At 45.6% G+C, this 17,272-nt stretch overlaps 1 protein-coding gene across 1 annotated transcript; it reads right to left on the reverse strand.

Annotated features, from left to right (window-relative positions):
- Positions 1-235: 235 nt before the first annotated feature.
- On the reverse strand, positions 236-17,135 carry PSMA7 (proteasome 20S subunit alpha 7). Its single transcript, XM_038750730.1, has 7 exons — positions 16,878-17,135; positions 7,681-7,807; positions 5,824-5,948; positions 5,441-5,563; positions 4,811-4,930; positions 3,444-3,506; positions 236-477 (listed from the first exon to the last, which is right to left on the reverse strand). The coding sequence occupies exons 1-7, from the start codon at positions 16,971-16,973 to the stop codon at positions 385-387; spliced, it is 747 nt and encodes a 248-aa protein (XP_038606658.1). The 5' UTR covers positions 16,974-17,135; the 3' UTR covers positions 236-384.
- Positions 17,136-17,272: the final 137 nt, after the last annotated feature.

The following is a 17,272-nucleotide window of genomic DNA, read 5'->3' on the forward strand; positions in this document are numbered from 1 at the left end:
AGCTCTAACGTGTTTCACCCACTTTCCCCCATTACTTCAAATTTTAAACCCGCTGATCAACCACATGTACAGTCACGTACTCTAGAGCAAACCCAAGATACCTGCTACACCACCCTCTAACAACAAACTCCTAGAAGCCAGTGGCTGGAAAGTTACTAAAACAGCTGGATGTGCAAGTATAAAACCCCAGTTTTGTAAGCTGTCCAATGGAAATTAAAGAACACATACATTCTTCCAAAAAGAAAAGATTAAAAATACGTAGGTTTATTGTAGGTTACTCAGAGGTACGATATGAATAAATGGAATGGAGATGCCTACAAGTCATTCAGAATCAAACATGATTTGAATGAATTAAAAATAGCTCTAACAACCGCATTTCATTCATCATGAGGTTTTCTTCTGTTTCTTCTTTTCGTTCTCTTCCTTTTCTTTTTCAATTTCAGCAACGTACTTCTCAATTTCTTCAGGATTTAAAATCTGAAGGACAAAATGCCCAAGATGATCAGTCTACCACCGTTTCCAACAGCAACCCCAAGTTACACAATCCGCTACCTTGAAAACGATTTAAGCTGAGTGAAAGTCTCAAGCCATAAGCAGAACTGACAGTTATAAATGTTGTCTTTCCCCGTCTCTTTAAACAAGCTGTCAATTGGGCAAACAGACCAGATACATTTGCTGTTGGTTTTGAAGCACAAAGCACAAGTCTACACTCTACCTGCACAGTGAAAATAAGAGGTTGAAATGACCAAGGGATGAAAACATTTCAGTTCTGTTTATTCCTCTTAGGGAACGAGGGTCGTGGGTCTTGATTGCTATTTTTTAATGGTATCTGTTCAGTACTTACTATGTGCCAAGCACTATATTAAGCACCGGGGTAGAAATAAGCTAACTAGGTTGGACGCAGTCCATATCCCATCATCATCACCAATCGTATTTATTGAGCACTTACTATGTGCAGAGCCCTGTACTAAGCGCTTGGGTAGTACAAATTGGCAACATATAGAGACAGTCCCTACCCAACAGTGGGCTCACGGTCTAAAAGGGGGAGACAGAGAACAAAACCAAACATACTAACAAAATAAAATAGAATAGATATGTACAAGTAAAATAGAGTAATAAATATGTACAAACATATATACAGGGGCTGTGGGGAAGGGAAGGAGGTAAGATGGGGGGAGGGAGAGGGGGACGAGGGGGAGAGGAAGGAAGGGGCTCCGTCTGGGAAGGCCTCCTGGAGGAGGTGAGGGGTTCAGTCTGAATCCCCATTTTACAGGTGAGGGAACTGAGGCACAGAGAAGTTCAATGACTTGCCCAAGGTCAGCAGACAAGGGACAGAGGTGGGATTAGAACTCAGGTCCTTCCGACTTCCGGAACCTTGCTCTATCCACTAGGCCACGCTGCTTCTGTTGTGCAATTAGCTGTTTGTGTTCTTGTGGAGGAGACTGAGGTGCAAAGGAGCAGTTTCAGCCCCTCGGGGGAGGAACACCCCTTCCAATGCCTAAAGCAAATTCCAATCCCCAAGGTGTTCAGTATGAAGATGTGCACTTTACTATTTCCCACTCACTGTCCACAGGGAGCAACGCCAATTTCCAGTAGGGCTGGAAGATGCCAAACTGACCTGGAAGAACCTGTCTCCCCCAAGTAGTCAGGCAGGGCCTGTGTGAGGGGAGCCACTACCCCCACAGGGTTAACACGGATTCTCCCATAGCTTCCCAATTCTTTCTGGCAGCGTGGCACAGTGGGTGAAGCGTGGGCCCGGGACTCAGAAGGTCATGGGTTCTAATCCCAGCTCTGCTACGTGACCGTGGGCAAGTCACTTAACTTCTCTGGGCCTCAGTCTCCTCATCTGTAAAATGGGGGTTGAGAGTGGGAGCTCTCTGTGTTACAGGGACTGTGTCATCATCATCATCATCATCAATCGTATTTATTGAGCGCTTACTATGTGCAGAGCACTGTACTAAGCGCTTGGGAAGTACAAATTGGCAACATATAGAGACAGTCCCTACCCAACAGTGGGCTCACAGTCTAAAAGGCGGAGACAGAGAACAAAACCAAACACACTAACAAAATAAAATAAATAGAATAGATATGTACAAATAAAATAAATAAATAGAGTAATAAATATGTACAAACATATATACATATATACAGGTGCTGTGGGGAAGGGAAGGAGGTAAGATGGGGGGGATGGAGAGGGGGACGAGGGGGAGAGGAAGGAAGGGGCTCAGTCTGGGAAGGCCTCCTGGAGGAGGTGAGCTCTCAGCAGGGCCTTGAAGGGAGGAAGAGAGCGAGCTTGGCGGATGGGCAGAGGGATTGGGGGCATTCCAGGCCCGGGGGATGACATGGGCCGGGGGTCGATGGCGGGACAGGCGAGAGCGAGGTACGGTGAGGAGATTAGCAGTGAAAGAGTGGAGGGTGTGGGCTGGGCTGTAGAAGAAGAGAAGGAAGGTGAGGTAGGAGGGGGCAAGGTGATGGACAGCCTTGAAGCCCAGGGTGAGGAGTTTCTGCCTGATATCCAACCTGTGTGTCCAACCTGATTATCTTCCATCTGCCCCAGCTCCTAGTGCCTGACACATAGGAAGCGCTTGAACACCACAATTATTATTATTAGCTTGCTCTGCCCCTTGGAGCCAAAAAGGGACCAGAGGTGGAGCCACGATGGCAGCTCCATCCTTTACCTCAACCTAGCAGGCAAAAGAGGTGAAGGTGATGGTCACGACGACTTTGCTCCTAAGCTTCCTCAAACAAACCTCTAAACCCCATCCCCAGAGGATCCTCTCAATTACAAAGGGAGGCTTGGAGAGGGTGAAGCTGGCACACGGCTTCCCTTCAAGGGGCTTGGGGCCAAAAGTGAGAGGACCTGGTTGCACCTAAACCCCAAGCCCAGTGAGGAGGAAGCACTTAAAGCTCAATAAATACTTTTTCCTCTCTCCCCCCACCACCCTTCTTATTCCACCCAGCTTTCTCATCCAACTCCCTTTCCTCCCTCGCCCCTTCAAATCTTCACCAGCCACAATCAAACCGAGAAGTTGGCCCAGGCAGTCGTATGACCGCTTACTCGTATGTATTCTTCGATGTTTATGGCCTCCACGGCTATTCTCTGACAGTCTGCAGACACGGGGACTCAGGAATGAGTCTATCCTATGTGGCAGGTGAGCCTCAGTGTGAGGTTTGCCCAAAGCAGGAATGAGAATGAGTTTTCTTTTGAAAATTTCTCTTAAAAAAAAAAGCTCACCTTGTGCTGACCATCTCAAAGAGTACTTTTTATTTTCCCCCTAAACTTATTTTTATCAGCACAGTTAGTTTGGTATCAAACTAAGTCAGGTATTGCCTCATTCCAAAGACATGGGCCAAAATGTCACATTGCAGTTTGTGAGTTTGTAGGGCTGCTCATCACAATTAAAGTCATTTAGATGGACTGTGTAAAGCAAGCAGAAAGTTACCTTGAGGGGATGATCTCGCCTCATAACTGCTAATTCAATGTTTTTTCCACCCGACTGAACCACCTTAAGGAAAAAAAAAAAAAGATTTGACACAGAAAGTATACTTTCCCAAATTTCAAAATATTAAAAAGTAATTCCACCTAAGTCAGTCCTATTTTCTGCTTAGATTACTATTACCATAGAACAATTCATTTTGTGAATTTTTCTTGTTAAAACAATGAACATGAATCACAAAATTACACATCTTTTAAAGTACAGCCAATTCTCAGTCTTTCATGCTAACAAAGAAAAGGGATAGCATCAATAATGGAAATCTATTTTTCAGATTTACATTACATAACTATTGTTCAGACCACTAGCAGCGGTAAGTAATTCACTCTAGTATTGCTTTGGAGTTTATTTCAACCTCTCTCCGCATTTCTCCAAAGCTTTTAATAATGACTTTATTATTATTATTATATTTCTGTTAAGCGCTTCATATGTGTTAAGTATCATTCCAAACGCTGGGGTAGATGCAAGGTAATCAGGTTGGACACAGTCCTTGTCCCACACGGGGCACATAGTCTAAATAGGAGAAGAAACAGGTTATTTAATCCATATTTTACAGCTGGGGAAACTGAGGCACAGAGACATTAAGTGACTTGCCAAGGTCACAAAGCAAGAAACTGGCATGGCCAGAATTAGAACCTGGTCTTCTGACCCCCAGATCTGTGCTCTTTTCCATCAAGCCATGCTGCTTCTCCTCTTCTCCTTTTTCATTACCCACCCTAAATGGAGGGTCTGATGATCAAGGATATTAACCAAAAGAAGGAAAGGAGAAAGGGATCTGAATTTTTAACCCTGAATGACAACGAATCAATCAATGGCTGCACCACTATGTAAAGTATATACATGTGATACTGAATGGGCATCCCGGCCAAACATGACCCCAAATAACTTGCCCATTTCTAATTTTGTCACAATCCTTTTCTATATTCTCAAAAAGGAACGCCTCTGTTCTGAAGGGTCTCCTTGACACGTCAAAAAACACAAGCTGTGGTTTTTTTCCAATAAAAACCGTACTGAATACTAAATTTAGGAATAGTAATTTAGACAGTATCCCATGTCTCCAAATTATCATTAAAAAGCAATTCTTATAACCTCTAAAATCCTAAATGACTATGAAAAAAAGTAAAATTTACTGATTACTTTGTGTCCAACCTTACAATGAGTACAGCAATGCTTACCTAAGGAGATGAACTGACCCATGCCAAGACATAGCTGATCTAAAACTGCATCTCATAAACATCCCTAGAAAGATTAATAGTCTGAAACCTCACTGCATTAAGGTAGGACAAAAATAAGACACTTCTGGGAATCAAACTCACTTCAAGAAGAGCCTTGATAACAAGTTTAATAGTCAAATCATCGGTTTCAATGGCTTCATCGGTATAGTTTTTCTCCAGAAATTCACGCACCGACTTGGCACCTCTGCCAATAGCATTGGCCTGGAACAGAAACATTTTCACATTTGTCATAGTTCTTTAATACGCAGAACCTTAAAGATGAACCACCGGCAAACACAACTCCCTTTAACCACTGGTACAAATGATCCAGCATTATTAGGTCTCTCCTTCCCCAAAGGAGTAATTTTTCCAAATACATTTTCTTAAAAATAAAACCTAGTTCAGGGGTGGGATATGTGTGTATCTGTGTGACATAGTCAGTACAGGGGGTGAGGAGAAAAGAATACATCATTCCAGCCCTCTAAATTGGTTAGTCTACTGCCTAGGAAACAAAATTCTAGGATCATGTTTAGCTCTGTGCTGCTAATATAGATTTATGATTGTGTGTCTGTTTTCCCTGGTGCAGGTTGATACTTTACCTTGGTTTTCATCAGTCTTACCGGTCCACTGCACCTGGCTGATCTGGCCAAGTGGCTTACAATTATCGTCACCGGGTACCATACACTTAACCCAAGGCCTACTACAAATCATTCAGAAAAGTTATTAGCTCACCTTCCAAGCATGGTACGTTCCAGAAGGATCTGTCTGGTAGAGCCTGGGAGTGCCATCAAAGTCAAATCCCACAATTAAAGCAGAGATCCCAAATGGTCTACGTCCATTACTCTGGGTATAACGCTGGGAGGAATATTAAAAAAAAATTAGCTCGCTTTCCACAATCTGGAAAGGCCTTTCCTTAAAAGAATACAATAATGACTGCTTTGGCAAATTTTAAAAAGGAAGCAAAAATTCTCACTACAAACACAGAAATATTTTTCCAGTTGAAAAGGATCAGGGTCCATCTTTTTCCTTATCAAACGCAAGTTGACTCGATTCTGCGTTTGGAAATCATCTGTTAGGCACTCTGACAAAAGCCAGCTCTGGCTTTCTGAACGAACCTGCTTCAGACTAGCGATGTAGCGTGTAATATATTCCACAGTGACAGGATCCTCCACAGTCAGCCTATGGCTCTGGCACTCCACACGAGCTCGATTTATAACTATCCGAGCATCAGCTGTGAGTCCTACAAATGACAGCAGAGACATTTATACTTCATTTGACAAAAGGATGGAAAACAATCACACAGATGTCAATGGAATCTTTAGCAGAATGAATGCGCTCCCTTGATCCTACACACCGAAACTTTTTCTACTGAAATATTCAGGTCACACTGAACAACTGACATTAGAAGACACCTTCTCCCACTTTTACTCTCAAGGGCAGCTTCCTGATGACTCTGGGCTCCCCAGGTGCCCATAATGAGAGCATTTGCACTGGAATGCCCTCCCCATCTCCACAGCTGTTTTCAGGACCCATTTTTATTTTCCCCCTCTGTCTGGCCCAGACAGGAGGTCTTTGCCCTCTAGCTATGATCCACAGGGTGCCTTTATGGAGGGGGCAGGTTCTCAGAAGATGGATTATTTGTGAATATACGGAAATGGAAAGGAAAATAAAACACAGAGAATACAGTAGGAAAGATGAAAAAAAGGGATGAAATAGGAGAAATAGAAAGATGACATAAAACCCAAGATCACAAAAAGAAAGATGGAGAACGATACCAGAAACAACTAAAACAACAGGAAAAACAGCAAAAGCAGGTGGGCATGGGAAATGTGTAGACTAGCCTGGGAAAAACAGTGAAAGTTGGGAGAAAATATGGCAGGGGGGAGGAGGCGAGGAGGAAACCGGAGAGAATAGGTGGGGAAAAAAAAGAGTTGTAAAACAACTCCAAAATCTTTTGCAGAAGAAAGTAATAATGACAAGGCATGAGTAATAATGACAATAATGAGAAGCTGGGCATAAGCAGCTTTTCTGGACTCTGGCCAATGCGCTATCAGAGGTGCTGTCCACATGCCCAGGCAGCCAGAGCGTTCATACAATAGCAATTCGGAGCTCCTACCCCATTCCATCCTCGCTGGATCTCCGAGGCTGCTGCTAACGCTTACAGTAAGTGCTCAGTAAATACGACTGAATGAATGTACGAATGAATGGACGGGGCAAGAGCTAATTCTTCCTCCTCCTCCCCATATGTCTTTGGGGCTGGGGTGAGAAGAGGTGCTGGCATCAAGCTCCGGTGCCCAGTGAGGATCAAAAAAATAGTCATGGCAGCACAAAGTGAGTATCTTTTCCTTTCTCTTTGTCTTCCACCACTTCCCTTGTTCTCCTCCCCCTCTTTACCCCTGCTGACCCCTCAAAGGGCTACTCCTTTACTCAAAATGAAAAGTAAGCACCTTTGAAAGCAGCACCTTCAACTCGAAGCCTGGAGCTGATGTTGCACACAAAGCATTTCGCCTGAATGCTTCGTAGCGTGGACAGACCAGACTCGGTGGTCCAGAACCCTCAAGCTTGTGTAAATCCGGTTCTGCAGAACACACTTTCACTACCAAGCGCTTAGTACAGTGCTCTGCACACAGTAAACGCTCAATAGATACGATTGAATGAATGAACGAACTATATTCTTTGGTTATAACAAGCCCCATATGGGACCGGGACTGTGTCCAACTCGACTATCTTGTACTTACTCCAGTGCTTAGTATAGTGCTTGGCATATAGCATATGCTTAACAAATGCCACAATTATTATTATTACTATTATGGAACACTTCTGACAATGCAATTCTATTTAAGTTCAGCAAGGGTGAACGCTACCGTGCAAGTTTTCCAAGAACTGGGTGTAATTTAATTAGCTCAATTTCAAAGAGGATTTCAAGAGGGGTTTCAAGGAAGAGGGTGCTTTTACTGCCAAAGATGCTATACCTGCAAATGCCATGCAGACATTGTCATCCAATGCGCAGATCTTCCTCACAGTTCTTTCATCCTGTAGCTTGGCCACTGATTTCTTCTCCACACCAAGAACGACAATGTCTTTTCCTCGGACACCAACCTTCAACATATTAAAAAAAAAAATTACACCAGATCCCTCCAACTGTGCAGCATTAAGAGACAGTTTTTCACAATGCAACTATCGGTGGAGTGCCTCATGTGTAGATAACAGCGTCTGCTCAATCCTGGTCCAGATCTAGTCTCTGCTTCCCCATCTCCCACTCGCTGCTGGCATGTTTTTCAGCACAGGCATGTATGACGTGGAGACGCAGAGCGCTATCTAGTTACTTTTGGCAAGACTATGCTTGTGAAGATACTAGGAGAGACTAACAGAAGTCTCTCATTTGTATGTGTTCTAAATTTCTGATTCACAAACATGGCATTACTGGCTTCCTTCATACTACAACGACAAAAGAAGTGGGTCTCGGTTAAATCTTCACATTTTATCATTTCAAACTAATGAGTCACAGTATTTTTTTCCCCTCCAAAGAATACAATGAAGTCTTGACAACTACCTCCAAGGCTCTGACCTGAAGGGATTCAAGTCAGGTATTCCTAAATCAAACCTCCTGCAACACTCCACTGTGTTTACACTGTCATAGGGTGCAGACAAACTATCAGAGGCTCTGACCGCCTTAACAGTGGGAAGGGTGCAGGAAATACTGCAGAGTTAATTATTTGGGTACAACAGGTCTTTTCAATCACATTTGATTAGAAAGGGTTAAATAACTTGTTAAGATAGATTTTTGTGGCAGTTATTACAAAAGATAACATCAGGGAAGTGTAGTTAAGAAAACAATAATAGATTACTGTTGCAACGTGTTTTTGGGTGAGTGAATATATTCCGGAAACCACTTCCAAAATTGTTTATATCTTACAAAATGAAAACGGTTTTAAAAAGCATCTTCTCCCCCAAATTCCACTTTGGAGACCTCGTGACTGTTGACTGGGTACTTTTCTCCCATCAGACGTTGACAAACAGGAAAAGTTGAAAACTATCAAGAATGCTTTCAGTTTGATCAAAACAATGATAGTTATAGGTCTACTATATATACAGGATTCTCTCTGCGGGATGGTCTACTTAGGTCCAAAAGAGAACTTTGGACAAAAGGTCAGCCTTAGCTCTGAACACCCAGCTGTTCAAGGCTTACCGTGCCAGAGCTGTTAGATCTAGGAAGGAAAAAGTCACCCGTCCCAATCCCTATTATTTGGGAACTGTCCTAGTGAAAATGCCCACCTATGACTCTTTGTCTTAAGACCCATCTGTGCTTATCAGTGATACAGGAGAAACAGTCAAGTGCCCTCCTATTTTTGTTAATTCACCTGCTAGAAAGCACGCAAAAACAAAAGAATAACCGGCACACTCGTGGTTGGACCTTACTCTCTTTGTGCTTTCGGCTGGCCTAGCAAGCTTCTGCAACCCTGTACGACTGTTCTTGTGGAACAACGCTTTCCCAGAGGCACAGTGCAAATGTGAAACCAACCAAGATGGCAGTTATAATTGCAGTCAATTTCACACCGGTGCATTGGGAAGGCTCTGCAACACTGCATTTATTAATACAGAGTACGGGGAAGGAAAAGAAAGGGCCTTTCAGAGTCTTTATACAATTAGGCATTTGTTTAACGTGTTATTTATGACAATAGGGCTCTATTAGGGAACACAAATAAAATAGAATATACTCTTTTATCTTTTCAGCTTAGGTGCATATTGGTTGTCTGGTTAGTGCAAAATTGCAGTCAAATCAGCACAAGCTTTTAAAAATAAATAAAAATCACATGCTTCTCTAATAGGTTAGTAGCCCTCAAACTGAATATACTCAATTTTCTTCGTCCCTCCTGCACACAATTTAAAGTCTGTTACTATAGCAAATGTTATGTTATTTTTAATTGCACTGAAGAAAATAAAACCCAGAAAAATATAAGACTAGGGCATGGAGGAAGCTGTCAGTAAGGTAACATAAAAGCTCCAAGGCAGTAAGGAAAAACAACACAAAACCATCCCATTAAAAACGAATTTCCAATCCCAATGTATATGACTGCATTTTTGTTATCACCACCAAATAATGAGGAAAACCAAGTCTGGTGACCTGAATTAAGAGTTGGAAATTCCGTTTAACTTCAGTTAGGCTCTTATCTTTTTCTGTGGCTTTCGACAAAACACAGATCTACTCTTCCTGTTTCCCTTCACAAAACCAATCAATCAATCAATCAATCAATCGTATTTATTGAGCGCTTACTATGTGCAGAGCACTGTACTAAGCGCTTGGGAAGTACAAATTGGCAACACATAGAGACAGTCCCTACCCAACAGTGGGCTCACAGTCTAAAAACCAAACCATACCCAGTAAACGTACATCTAAACATTACGTAGACCATAAATCAAAAGGCACGAACATGCCTTGGACATTCATACCGTGAAAATAAGGGGAATAAATAGCTTAAACTAATGTGGCAAATAATTAAGGAGTCAAGGTGCATATAGATATATGTGTGTATATATACATATATATACACACACATATATACATACATACATATATATATGCACCTTGACTCCTTAATTATTTGCCACATTAGTTTAAGCTATATATATACACACACACATATATATATATATATATATATGCACCTTGACTCCTTAATTATTTGGCACATTAGCTTAAGCTATTTATATATATATATACGTAAAACGAGAGAAGGGTCCAGAGGACGCTTTTAAAACAATTGTATGGGACATCTTTTTTCAGAGCACTTCAAAGTGATACTTGTGCAATATAGACTGACTGCACTTTTTGCTGCTCCTACCACTCAAACTACTACCATGATACTTGTGCAATATAAATTGACTATACTTTTTGCTGTTCCTACCACTCAAACTACTACCACGTGTGACCGCCCTCCCTCCCCTTTCAAACCCGACAGCCCACCACTTTCCCCAAGTTGAAAGCCCTGCTCAAACCGTATTTCCTCCGAGAGGCCTTCCCTAACTGACCTTTCATTTCCCCTCTACCGGCCCTTCCCTCTGCCTAGTCACTTGGGTCAAGACCCCTTCACTGCGCCCCAGCACTCAGGAACACCCTCCTGCTTCCCTTGGCTGTAATGTCCTACTCCCCCACTTAGACGGTAGGCTCCTGGAGGCCAGGGATCTTGTCTATTAACTCTACCGTACCGCGCTCTCTCGATGCTCTCCATGGCGTCCCGTGCTCAATGAACCCCACTGACCGATCGATAGATCAGACTGCTGAACAAAACCCCACTGACCGGCTCGATACGGGTCAGGCTCATCAGATGGCATCCACTGGGGCCTTGTGTGGTACCGGCCAGGTGAATGGCTGATCATGTCCGGCTGACCCTTCGTTTAAGTGGTAAACTGTTCTTTTTAAAAACCGTTTTTGGAGAAGGAAGGAAGGGAGGGAGGAGGAGAGAGCGGTGGTGATTGACAGGACCAGCTGAGATCAGGATGGGTTCCCGCTTCCTAGGAGCCAGAGGGCTGCCAACGGGGACCTCAAGTTTAGCCCTGTGCCCCTCCAACCCGCACCCCGGGGCCCCCCAGCTTCCCCTCCGGGCCCCCGTTATTACCGTACAGCTATTCTCCCCAAGGTTTTCCTTGTTAAATGCGAATTCCCCTCTCTCTGATTTAAACCCCATTTCGTCCTTCACGCACTAAAGGCTGTTAGTTGAACCTCTCCTTTCCCAGCTGTCTCCTCCGGACTAAACCACCTCCGTGTTCATTCATTTATTCATTCGTATTTATTGAGCTCTTACTGTATGCAGAGCACTGTACTAAGCGCTTGGGAAGGACAATTCAGCAGCGATGAGAGACCCTCCCTGCCCACAACGGGCTCACGGTCTACAAGGGGGGAGACAGACAGCAAAACAGGCATTAGAGAAGCAGCGTGACTCAGTGGAAAGAGCCCGGGCTTTGGAGTCAGAGATCATGGATTCAAATCCCGGCTCCACCAAGTGTCAGCTGGGTGACCTTGGGCAAGTCACTTCACTTCCCTGGGCCTCAGTTACTTTATCTGGAAAATGGGGATAAAGACTGAGCCCCACGTGGGACAACCCTTTCACCTTGTATCCTCCCCAGCGCTTTTGGCACATCATAAGCGCTTAACAAATGCCATCATTATTATTATTATTATCACTCATTCATTCATTCTATCGTATTTACTGAGCCCTTACTGTGTGCAGAGCACTGTACTAAGCGCTTGGGAAGGACAATTCAGCAACAAAATGAGACACTCCCTGGCCACAACGGGCTCACAGTCTAGAAGGGGGGAGACAGACAGCAAAACAAGGAAACAGGCATCAGTAGCGTCATTATAAATAGAATAATAATGATGGCATTTATTAAGCGCTTACTATGTGCAAAGCACTGTTCCAAGCGAGCCACCAGAAACCCTATTTCTCCAGTGGACTCGGTCCTAATTAATGTGTGCCCACTTGGGCCGTTCCCTGATGATACTTTCCAAGTAGAAGGCGCTTCGTGAGAGGCAGCGTGGCTCGGTGGAAAGAGCCCGGGCTTGGGAGTCAGAGGTCATGGGTTCGAATCCTCGCTCTGCTACATGTCTGCTGTGTAGCCTTGGGCAAGTCACTTAACTTCTCTGAGCCTCAGTTACCTCATCTGTAAAATGGGGATTAAGACTGTGAGCCCCACATGGGACAACCTGATCACCTTGCATCCCCCCAGCGCTCAGAGTGGTGCTTCGCACATAGTAAGCGCTTAACAAATGCCATCATTATTATTATCAACTGTGTGATCTGGGGCGAAGTCACTTCGCTGTGCTTCAGTTAGCTCGTCTGTAAAATGGGGATGAAGACTGTGAGCCCCACGTGGGACAACCTAATCACCTTGTATCCTCCCCAGCGCTTAGAACAGTGCTTTGCACATAGTAAGCGCTTAACAAATGCCATTATTATTGTATCCCCTAGCGCTTAGAACAGCGCTTCGCACATAGTAAGCGCTTAACAAATACCAAAATTATTACTATCAGCTCTGTGACTTGGGGCAAGTCACTCCACTGTGCTTCAGTTAGCCGGTCTGTAAAATGGGGATGAAGACTGGGGGCCCCACGTGGGACAACCTGATCACCTTGTATCCCCCCAGCGCTTAGAGAAGTGCTTCGCACATAGTAAGCGCTTAATACCAAAATTATTATTACCAGCTGTGTGATTTGGGGCAAGTCACTTCACTGTGCTTTAGTTGGCCGGTCTGTAAAATGGGGATGAAGACCGGGAGCCCCACGTGGGCCAACCTGATCACCTTGTATCCCCTCAGCGCTTGGAACAGCGCTTCGCACATGGTAAGCGCTTAGCAAATACTCCCCCTCCTCCCCCCGCCTTACCTCCTTCCCTTCCCCACAGCACCTCTATATATGTATATATGTTTGTATATATTTACTACTCGACTTTACTTGTACATATTTATTCTACTTATTTTATTTTGTTAAGATGTTTTGTTTTGTTCTCTGTCTCCCCCTTGTAGACTGTGAGCCCACTCTTGGGTAGGGACTGTCTCTATATGTTGCCAACTTGTACTTCCCAAGTGCTCAGTACAGTGCTCTGCACACAGTAAGCGCTCAATAAATACGATTGAATGAATGAATGAATCATTATTATCATCAGCTGGGTGCTTTGGGGCAAGTCACTTCACTGCGCTTCAGTTAGCCGGTCTGTAAAATGGGGATGAAGACCGGGAGCCCCACGTGGGACAATCTGAGTACTTTGGATCTACCCCAGTGCTTGGAGAGCAGTGCTAAGCATATGGTAATCGCTTAACAAATGCCACCATTATTATTATTATTATTATTATCAGCTGGGTGCTTTGGGGCAAGTCACTTCACTGCGCTTCAGTTAGCCGGTCTGTAAAATGGGGATATAGACCGGGAGCCCCGCGTGGGACAATCTGAGTACCTTGGATCTACCCCAGCGCTTGGAGAGCGGTGCTTAGCACACAGTAAGCACTTAACAAATGCCACCATTATTATTATAATCAGCTGGGTGCTTTGGGGCAAGTCACTTCACGGTGCTTCAGTTAGCCGGTCTGTAAAATGGGGATGAAGACCGGGAGCCCCACGTGGGACAACCTGATCACCTTGTATCCCCCCAGCGCTTGGAGAGCGGTGCTTAGCACATAGTAAGCGCTTAACAAATGCCATCATTGTTATTATTATTATCATTATTATTATCAGCTGGGTTCTTTGGGGCCAGTCACTTCACTGCGCTTCAGTTGGCCGGTCTGTAAAATGGGGATGAAAACCGGGAGCCCCGCGTGGGTCAATCTGAGTACTTTGGATCTACCCCAGCGCTTGGAGAGCGGTGCTTAGCACACAGTAAGCGCTTAACAAATGCCACCATTATTATTATTACTAGCTGGGTGCTTTGGGGCAAGTCACTTCACGGTGCTTCAGTTAGCCGGTCTGTAAAATGGGGATGAAGACCGGGAGCCCCACGTGGGACAACCTGATCACCTTGTATCCCCCCAGCGCTTGGAGAGCAGTGCTTAGCACATAGTAAGCGCTTAACAAATGCCATCACTATTATTATTATTATTATCATTATTATTATCAGCTGGGCTCTTTGGGGCAAGTCACTTCATTGCGCTTCAGTTAGCCGGTCTGTAAAATGGGGATGAAAACCGGGAGCCCCGCGTGGGACAATCTGAGTACTATGGATCTACCCCAGAGCTTGGAGAGTGGTGCTTAGCACATACTACGCGCTTAACAAATGCCATCATTATTATTATTATTATCATTATTATTATTATCAGCTGGATGCTTTGGGGCCAGTCACTTCACTGCGCTTCAGTTAGCCGGTCTGTAAAATGGGGATGCAGGCCGGGAGCCCCGCGTGGGACAATCTGAGTACCCTGGATCTACCCCAGCGCTTGGAGAGCAGTGCTTAGCACACAGTAAGCGCTTAACAAATGCCACCATTATTATTATTATTAGCTGGGTGCTTTGGGGCAAGTCACTTCACGGTGCTTCAGTTAGCCGGTCTGTAAAATGGGGATGAAGACCGGGAGCCCCACGTGGGACAACCTGATCACCTTGTATCCCCCCAGCGCTTGGAGAGCGGTGCTTAGCACATAGTAAGCGCTTAACAAATGCCATCACTATTATTATTATTATTATCATTATTATTATCAGCTGGGCTCTTTGGGGCAAGTCACTTCATTGCGCTTCAGTTAGCCGGTCTGTAAAATGGGGATGAAAACCGGGAGCCCCGCGTGGGACAATCTGAGTACTTTGGATCTACCCCAGAGCTTGGAGAGCGGTGCTTAGCACATACTACACGCTTAACAAATGCCATCATTATTATTATTATTATCATTATTATTATTATCAGCTGGATGCTTTGGGGCCAGTCACTTCACTGCGCTTCAGTTAGCCGGTCTGTAAAATGGGGATGCAGGCCGGGAGCCCCGCGTGGGACAATCTGAGTACCCTGGATCTACCCCAGCACTTGGAGAGCGGTGCTTAGCACACAGTAAGCGCTTAACAAATGCCACCATTATTATTATTATTAGCTGGGTGCTTTGGGGCACGTCACTTCACGGTGCTTCAGTTAGCCGGTCTGTAAAATAGGGATGCAGGCCGGGAGCCCCGCGTGGGACAAACTGAGTACCTTGGATCGACCCCAGCGCTTGGAGAGCGGTGCTTAGCACATAGTAAGCGCTTAACAAATGCCACCATTATTATTATCATTATTATTATCATTATCATCAGCTGGATGCTTTAGGGCCAGTCACTTCACTGTGCTTCAGTTAGCCGGTCTGTAAAATGGGGGTGAAGGCCGGGGGCCCCGCGTGGGGCAATCTGAGTACCCTGGATCTACCCCAGCGCTTGGAGAGCAGTGCTTAGCACACAGTAAGCGCTTAACAAATGCCACCATTATTATTATTATCATTATTATTATTATTATCAGCTGGGTGCTTTGGGGCCAGTCACTTCACTGTGCTTCAGTTAGCCGGTCTGTAAAATGGGGATGCAGACCGGGAGCCCCGCGTGTGGGCCAATCTGAGTACCCTGCATCTACCCCAGCGCTTGGAGAGCGGTGCTTAGCACATAGTAAGCGCTTAACAAATGCCACCATTATTATTATTATCATTATTATTATTATTATCAGCTGGGTGCTTTGGGGCCAGTCACTTCACTGTGCTTCAGTTAGCCGGTCTGTAAAATGGGGATGCAGGCCGGGAGCCCCGCGTGGGCCAATCTGATCACCCTGTATCCCCCCAGCGCTTGGAGAGCGGTGCTTAGCACATAGTAAGCGCTTAACAAATGCCACCATTATTATTATTACCATTATTATTATCATCAGTTGGGTGCTTTGGGGCCAGTCACTTCACTGCGCTTCAGTTGGCCGGTCTGTAAAATGGGGATGAAAACCGGGAGCCCCGCGTGGGACAATCTGAGTACTTTGGATCTACCCCAGCGCTTGGAGAGCGGTGCTTAGCACATAGTAATTGCTTAACAAATGCCACCATTATTATTATTACTATTATTATTATTATTACCAGCTGGGTGCTTTGGGGCCAGTCACTTCACTGTGCCTCAGTTAGCCGGTCTGTAAAATGGGGATGCAGGCCGGGAGCCCCGCGTGGGACAATCTGAGTACCTTGGATCTACCCCAGCGCTTGGAGAGCGGTGCTTAGCACATAGTAAGCGCTTAACAAATGCCACCATTATTATTATTATTATCAGCTGGGTGCTTTGGGGCGAGTCACTTCACGGTGTTTCAGTTAGCCGGTCTGTAAAATGGGGATGCAGACCGGGAGCCCCGCGTGGGACAATCTGAGTACCTTGGATCTACCCCAGCGCTTGGAGAGCGGTGCTTAGCACATAGTAAGCGCTTAACAAATACTCTTATTATTATTATTATTATTCCCAGGGGGCGGGCGGGGATGAAGGCGTCTGGGCCTCGGATGGGGCCTTGTGGGCCTGCTGCTCCTCGCTTCCTGCGGGAGCCGGGCGCTTGGGCCTTTCAGTCAATCAATCGTATTTATTAAGCGCTTACTACGTGCAGAGCACTATACTAAGCGCTTAGCAACTTCTAGAGGCGGTCCCTACCCACCAGGGGGCTTACAGTCTTCCCCTTTCCCTTGGCGTCCACTGCGGCCCGCTCCTCACCGCGGTCGAGCCCTTCTTCACCGCCTCCTGCGCGTACTCCACTTGAAAGAGGTGCCCGTCCGGGGAGAAGACGGTGATGGCCCGGTCGTAACTCATCGCTGGCCCCGGCACCGGAAAACGGGGGCGGAAAGGGGAGAAAGAAAAGGGGCCGCGCGCGGGGAAACTCCCACGGCACCACCGTCTCCTCAGCCGCCGCTCGCAGAGTGAGAGCGGCCCCGTCGCCTCAAAAGCGCACACTCATCGTGCGCGCGACGGCGCGCGGCGCCGCGATTCAGCACGGCGTCTGCGTCAGCCGCGCGGCCGGGCCCCGCTGCCCCGCCCGCCGCCGCCCTACGCAGTCGGCGTAAGGCCGTCGCGAGGAGCGTAAGGCGACGCTCCCCGGGACGTACCACCGG

This window comes from Tachyglossus aculeatus, chromosome 8, assembly GCF_015852505.1.
Source record: "Tachyglossus aculeatus isolate mTacAcu1 chromosome 8, mTacAcu1.pri, whole genome shotgun sequence".
NCBI lineage: Eukaryota > Metazoa > Chordata > Mammalia > Monotremata > Tachyglossidae > Tachyglossus > Tachyglossus aculeatus.

Bases quoted from the DNA above. Each gene is read 5' to 3' on its own strand.
- PSMA7 (XM_038750730.1), bottom strand. From the start codon at position 16,973: ATGAGTTACGACCGGGCCATCACCGTCTTCTCCCCGGACGGGCACCTC. The intron at 5,564-5,823 runs GTTCGTTCAGAA...TATTCCTCCCAG, and splicing joins ACATCGCTAGTCTGAAGCAG to CGTTATACCCAGAGTAATGG. The intron at 3,507-4,810 runs GTGAGTTTGATT...TTTTTCCTTAAG, and splicing joins TTATCAAGGCTCTTCTTGAA to GTGGTTCAGTCGGGTGGAAA.